Here is a 7,389-nt window from a genome sequence, read left to right as displayed (position 1 = left end):
GATAATTCTTTGCTATCTCCAATCATCGTTTCATAGCTTATCTGCCGTTTTACCTAGCTATAATATTTTTTTCGAATTTTCTTTGGTAAATTAGAGTCATGATTACAAATTATTGTCACACGTAGGAAGTGGGTAAAATCGATTGATCATTGCAAATCTTTAATTTCCAGAACCAAAGCTTCGAATCGTTGGCTTGGCGTACTTGTGCCTTTATTAAATGTTTATTTGTTTTTAAAATTACACTCGCAATCTATTTAACTCCCAATTTGGAAGCTGTCAATAGATACGCTTTAGAATGACATATCTATGAATGACATATTTATTGCATCTACTTTGTTTACATTTACTTGTTTTACTGATTACAGAATGTTTATGTCGTCCCACCAGCCGAAGAAGCTTTGTCAGTGTGGAAACTGCTATAAAGGAGAAAGCAAGACTTGATGCGTGCTGGATGATGTTTTGTTTGAGTTTGTTGCAGTAGATGAATTTGTCTTATTGTATCAGCTAATACTATGTGAGTGGCCACGACTTGATGAATATTTTTAATAAAAGCTTTATGCCGAGATGAAAATATTTTTGCTTGTAAAAATTATATAATAAAATAATATTGTTGAAGATAATGCAAAACATGATTTGCAGAATATTGTAGTGAATCGGATATGGTATATGGGTGTCCGCAGAACTGGAGAATGTGAGTTCAAATCCAGTTTGCAGCAGACTTCTCATCCTTAAAACTCTATCCCTGTCTATATTCTTTTCAAAGAGGTGGCTTGCTAGTAGTAAGAAACTAGTAAGAAACTAGTACGTAGGCAATAGGTAATAGGCGACATAATGTGGGCGGGGCTTATGGGAGGCTGTATATCGTTTATATGGGTAGCTGCAGAACTGTGCTGATACAAAGACCGCGTTCTACGTAAAGTGACTAGACAGAATTACCGTAGACCGGTAGAATTGGTAGTCGGTACCCAAATGTTTACACAACATTTGGAGAAAGTGAGTAGAACAAACTTTCAATTTTCGTTATTTGAGGCCTTTTAAACATTCATAATAATGCATCTGTAGCAGGATTTAAAATTGTATTCTAGCCAACACGAGCAAATACAAAATAAGATATATGCCAATAGAGCCGCGTAAGACTAGACCTTTATCGCAAATAGCCGATGTGAATACGAGAGATAGAGAGAGGTTGCCAAACGCGTGACATCATTTTTGGCGAGGCTGGGCACGTTTTTGTGGCCTGAGCGTTTTTACGGTGATCAGATTTTTTCGGTTTTAATCTTCAAATATCTTGGCAATGCGATCGCGTAACACAACAAACAACATATCAACTGATAGAGAAAAAAAATGCTTTCTTTTAAGATCAACTTAAATTTTGACGCAACTACATCTTTAACAGTGTAGAATTGTGTAGAGAACTGAAGGAGTCTACTGGTAAAGACGTCTGCCCTTCTACAATCAGAAGAGTTCTACTAAGAAACGAACTCAAAGGCTGCAAACCACGCAAAAAGCCGTTTCTCACCGAAGTTCACAGATAGAGGCGTTTAGAATGGGCAAAAGAGCACCAACATTGGACAGTTGAGCAATGGTCTAAGGTCATTTTTAGTGATGAATCAAACTTTACAGCACAAAATCATGCTGGTCAGATTCATGTTAGAAGAACTGGTGAAGAGTACAAACCCGAGTGCCTTCTGCCTACCGTCAAGTGTGCAACTTCAGTAATGATTTGGGGATGCTTCTCCATGAAAGGACCAGGTCAATTAGAAGTTTGCAAGGGAAGAATGAATGCTGAAAAGTGTTTAAAAGTTCTGGAAAAAGGAATGCTACCCCAAGCAAAAGATCTCTATGGGGCTGACAGCAATGAATGGATTTTCCAGCATGACAACGCGCCTTGTCACACAGCAAAAAAGTTAAGGATTGGTGCCAAACTAAGAATGTTCGATTGCTTCCCTGGCCAGCCCAGTCACCAGACATAAACCCCATTGAGAACCTTTGGCACCAAATTGGCATCATTATAGCAAGGAACAAGCCAACCACTAAAGCAAAATTGATTGAAGAGGTAATCAATGCTTGGCATCGAGTAATTACTCACGACCGCTTGGCGCGATTGGTGGAGAGCATGCCGAAAAGGTGTAAGGAAGTTATCAAAGCTGATAATAGATAGATAATAGATGATTCTGCAATAATCTGAAGATTAAGTAAGTAGGCTAATTGCATGAGCTTCTGTTATTTGTTAGATAACTTGTAGCCAGTCTTGACAAACTGTTGTTTTTGCGACAACTCCACAAAAACAACAGTTTGTCAAGACAGGCTAGATAACTTGTAATACCCAGGCTTCTGACTGTATGTATTTACTTTCCATGTTCATGGAAACTGGTAGTTGCTTTAAACTGGGTTTGGAAAGAACAGACAACTCTGACTGTCTATAAGTAATAAGTCTAGAAAAAATTGGTAAATAATCACGATGACAGAAAAACTATCATAATGATTGTTTTGCCGCTATATAGTTATAAAATATTTTATAGTATTCTGTGTATATATATCATATTAAATTTTGTATTAGTGATGTTAGGCTATGCAGCCGCACTACTCATCCAAATACATAGCTAATACAGACTTAATTATTCATTATTACTGGTTTATTTATGGTTACTTTATGTCTACACTCTGCAATAGCTCTGATGAATTTTAAAATTGATTTTTTATATGAAATAAAGGGCCAGTTATTCTTTTTCTTCCTTTCAAATTTCAATATTTGTATTATGCTTTTGTTTTAATAAGAAACTAGACTTACTGAATCTACTTTGTTTCACTAAAACATAATTTTAAACAGTAAGCAGGACAATGGGCAGAAATCTTTTTATAAGTATATTGTTCAAATCCTCTCGCTGCTTGTAACCAAATTAGGAAAATTTTTTGAAAAAATTAATGCTAATGGTAGCAATATAAAACTGCATTAGCTTGGAAGTCGCGCTCTTAATAAACAGGAGAAGACAACTCTGTTTTGTTTTTATTAATTGCAGTCAACTGTATTTATCCTAAGCCAAAAGCTGTTCAGACATGTAAAATACTCTATTTAATCTTGTCTCTGTACGCCTTCATAGTTTCAGGCTTTATCAGCAACTTTGTTACCAATCATTTTTACCTGAGAAGCCACCGACTTACTTACTTTTATCGGGCTAATAAGGTGTGGGTGTATCTTGCAACAGTGGTAAACATACATAGATGCGCACATGCATGTATTAAATGTAAATTGAACCATATGTAGATAATGTACTATTTCTGTTTTTAGAAAGAACACTGTGTTGATTATCATGATGACAAACTCATGTTTGTTTTTCAGTTACTGAAGAATTTAAAAACTAAATCTTTATATAAGCGAGTATAAATAGATTCTTTTAAACGCTTGTACTACAAATACATGTATTTCTGTCACCAAGTACATACAGACTGTTTGTTGGTTACTTAAATGTAAATCAGTGAAGCTATGAGAAATCAAAAGTAGCCAATGAAATGACTGTACAGACAAGCTTCGATACAGGGACTTGTTATGGTGTAAGTATGTAAAGGTAATGTTCAGTAAAGAGTAAATGTGTAGATGTAATGTTCAGTAAAGAGTAAGTTTGTAGAGGAAATCTTTAGTAAAGTGTAAGTGTGTAGATGTAATGTTCAGTAAAGAGTAAGTATGTAGATGTAATAATGTTCAGTGAAGAGTAAGTGTGTAGATGTAATGTTCAGAAAAAAGTAAACATTCTCAAGCTATGTATAGTAAATTCTTTAATATTGCAAATTTTGTAGTAATATAAGCAATAATTATTGGTTTCATGCGTCGTTAAAAACTAACTTCATAAAAGTTCAAAATAGAAATATTTTATACCATCACCTTAAGATATGTTAAGGTGATGGATACTATTAATGATATACTTTATATAAACTTAAATGTAAGATGCTAAAACATTAGAGTGTAGTAATATTAAAAATCCTCACCACATGTCTACTATAATATAGTATTTCAAGAGTAAAAATCTAAAAGTAAAATATTATTTTACTCTTGAAATTTGTACTGAATATTTGCTATATTTTACAACTAAAGTTTTAGGTTATCCACACTGTCTAGCAATGCAGGCTGCTCTTGCTCAACCTCTTCTAGCACTTCTGCAAGCTCTCCGTAAAGCTGTAGCTCTGCATCCTCTCCGCCTTCCTCTATTTCTGTTTCGTCTCCTCCTTCCACCCCGCCTTCTGTTGCCTCGGCGACCGGGAGGAAATGTTGGATTTGGACAAGCAGCCTGCGTATTAGAAACAAACGTAATTTAGCAAAAGTTCTTCAACAAATTTTTGTTTATGTATGAAGCTACTGAAGCAGTATGAGATCATAATTGTAAGGCTATATTATTCGTTTGAATATTATATACATGTACATGTAGATGCTGTCTATTGTTCCTACAAAAACTTTCATATCTAATACAGAGCAAGTTCTAGTTCTGCTGTAGATTTGCAATGAAACCAAGGTACCAGTCAAGTGTGTTAGAAGTCATCTTGTAAAGTATCGTATAGTAGCTAGAGACTCTGAGAGCATTAGTTTGTGATGTTAGCGTACTTGGAACAGCAATGTACATTTACTTTATAATAAGTTTTTTTTAAAAACAACGTTTGCAAAAGATGTTTTAGTTTGTGCACAATAAATTTTTTCTTAGAAGATTATCCTACAACAATACTCCTGTATGAATCTGTTTCTTGCATACCTGGTTACAGGGTCTGCTTTCTTGTGATGAACCGGGGCAATCTTGACCTCCTGCGGTTGGATCAGTGCAGATTCTCATTCTAGATTGGCTTGAACTTCCACAGGTTACCGGACATGTGCTCCAGTTGTCCCACTGTGTCCACATTCCATCCATTGGACACTCTGCCTGTTTAAGTACAAGTAATAGTGTAAAGCTTTAATAGATCTTTGATGTAATAAGTGTTGAACTAGCATCTCCAGAAAAGGAGAGACGTCTCCCATTGCATTTTATTTTTATGAAATGTTTTAAATTAAGCCTAATAGTTATTTAATAGAGTTAAAAACATTTCAGCACGGGGCTGTTTGCATGCATTCTATGGCAAAACTAACTGAATGACGGACGTTGCACGAGTACTAAAAACAGCTTATAAACAGTGGCAGGTAATGTAGTTGACTGCCACTTGCCATTAGCCTGGCACATTACCAATGGCCAATTTGAGTGAGCTAGTAAACTTCCTAATTTGATCTGTAAAAACAAGCTTTAGTGGCATTGCATAAGGCAGAGTGTTAGGCGTATTTCAACCCTGAAAACGACTCATATTGCGCGACTAATTCAGTGCATCTTGCGCAGCTTAATTGGTTAAGAAATTGCCTAGTGATCGGGAAGTTCCAAGGTCAAATCCTGCGATACTGATTGGTCATTGCTACATGCTAATCGCTGTAGCTGGACAAACTATTCATATTTATATATATAGGTAAGAGATTTCTTACTTTTGCAAGTTTGCGTTTATTAAAAACCACGTTAGCAAAAACTTTTTTTTTCAGTTGGCTTTTATCTACTCTGGGTTGTGTAAAACAGGTAGAAAATTGTTAGGACTATAATATAAAACTGACAGCAAATGAAACATGTAAGATCAACCTTATAAAATATGTTTGTAAAGTAATTTTTTTTGAGTTATTCTGATGATATCTGTTGTTTACTTGGAGCACAACCATATTTCTTGTTGTGTTCACAATTGCAACAGCTAAAACAATTTTGCACTAATATAATCCAAGTGAACGTAAAAGTAAGTCTATTTCATAATTGAATTTTGGGTAATAAATTATACAATTACTTCTGAGAGATCATACTGTTGCGTGTTCTTACAGGTTGACTTGCAATAAAATTCACATTACAGTTATTTGGTATCAAAAGATTCACCATGTCTTACTCTGTTGTGTTGTAAGTGCCACATATGTGGAAATGTGATTACAATATCTTAAAAGCTCAAAAACGAACAGTTAATCGCAGCCACACGAAACCGCCGTAGTTTGGATTCTCTTTCCAAAACGGCTCAAATGTGACGTAATTGTGAGAGATGGTTTCTCTTTACACTTTCATGCAACCTTATTTGTCGAAATATTTTCACAAATATACTTCACGCATTCAATAAAACCATGTCTATTGTTCTTACGCGTCTGTTTTATCATCATTGTAATGCTGTCACTTTTAGCAGTGATACCTTATAACTTACTGTAAAAATTCATTTAATTTTTTAGCCTTAGCTTGAAGGAGTACATATCATTGTCTGATAATCATGACATAAATGCAAAAACTATTTGCGAAGAATTGGGTCACATGATCAGATTACGACTTGCCGATTAGACCAGGCCGAAACAAAACTGTAAAGTAGTGAGCATCTATATTTGATACGGGGTCTTCGGTCAAACCCGAAGTGCTTGTCATAAACTAGTGCTACGATAAGTTTTACATTGAGCTTTTTATTGGCTTTTCAATTCACATGAGAACATACGTGACAAGAAAATAACCAAATTTCATGGATACGTCATCGAAATAAAAAGATTCCAATGTACGGCGGTTTTTCATTTTTGAGCTTTTAAGAGCTTGTAATCACATTTCCACATATTTGGCACTTACAACACTACAGAGTCAGACATGGTGAATCTTTTGGTACCAAATAACTGTAATGTGAATTTTATTGCAAGCCAACCTTTAAAGTAACTGATACAAGAACAACTACTCAATCCCTTAGAAAACATTGTGACAATTTACAGTGCCATCTTTTTTCTAATTGCTGATCCTCTGACAACTGTTGTTAAAAAGACACCAATACACACTTTTGCTAGTTTGTTAAACTCCAAACGGATAAGATTCAATGCAACAACAGAGTGGTACTTACTGCAACTCCTTGGCAGACACCTGTTTGTTCTATTACAGGCATGAATGTGACGCAGTTAGAGCAGGTCCTAGTCCTCGTTCGAAAGGCATTTCCACCACAGGAAACGGAACAAACTGACCAGTTCTGCCACGGGTTGCACGTACAAACAGGACAGCTAGCCTAAACATTCAAGTTATTTGTTCATGTATGCTTGTTACCCATGCACTAAATATAAGGAGATATAGGAGCAGAGACATACAAAATATTGGCTCTCAGAAACAATATTCTCAAAGGATATTTGTTCCAGCTAATAATTGCTATTTACTGATTTTCAACAAAAAAAGAGCGAATTAGAGCAAAAGACTGTGAATAATTTGACTGCTATAATTTCAACAAACTTGATATCACATTTGCAAGATAATCTAAGAGAAAAGACGTTTCATTTCAGTATTTCTAATGGTTATTAAATTACATCAAAATTTCACTGAACCCAGTTTTTTATTTTCATTTCAG

General features: G+C 35.1%; 1 protein-coding gene across 1 annotated transcript; it reads right to left on the bottom strand.

Moving 5' to 3' along the window:
• Positions 1 to 3,651: 3,651 nt before the first annotated feature.
• Positions 3,652 to 6,964, bottom strand: LOC137406423 (ectin-like). Its single transcript, XM_068093005.1, has 3 exons — positions 6,898 to 6,964; positions 4,740 to 4,904; positions 3,652 to 4,283 (listed from the first exon to the last, which is right to left on the bottom strand). Exons 1-3 carry the CDS (start codon positions 6,937 to 6,939, stop codon positions 4,134 to 4,136), a joined length of 357 nt encoding a protein of 118 aa, XP_067949106.1. The 5' UTR covers positions 6,940 to 6,964; the 3' UTR covers positions 3,652 to 4,133.
• Between the last annotated feature and the right edge of the window lie 425 nt (positions 6,965 to 7,389).

The sequence above is a fragment of the Watersipora subatra genome, chromosome 10 (assembly GCF_963576615.1).
Source record: "Watersipora subatra chromosome 10, tzWatSuba1.1, whole genome shotgun sequence".
Taxonomy (NCBI): domain Eukaryota; kingdom Metazoa; phylum Bryozoa; class Gymnolaemata; order Cheilostomatida; family Watersiporidae; genus Watersipora; species Watersipora subatra.
Note: the sequence above shows the minus strand (reverse complement) of the source record. Positions and strands in the feature narration are given on the sequence as shown.

Coding starts and splice junctions, on each gene's coding strand:
- LOC137406423 (XM_068093005.1), bottom strand. CDS start 6,939: ATGCCTGTAATAGAACAAACAGGTGTCTGCCAAGGAGTTGCA. Junction 4,905..6,897: donor GTGTCTGCCAAGGAGTTGCA/GTAAGTACCACT, acceptor GTACTTAAACAG/GCAGAGTGTCCAATGGATGG. Junction 4,284..4,739: donor AAAGCAGACCCTGTAACCAG/GTATGCAAGAAA, acceptor TCTAATACGCAG/GCTGCTTGTCCAAATCCAAC.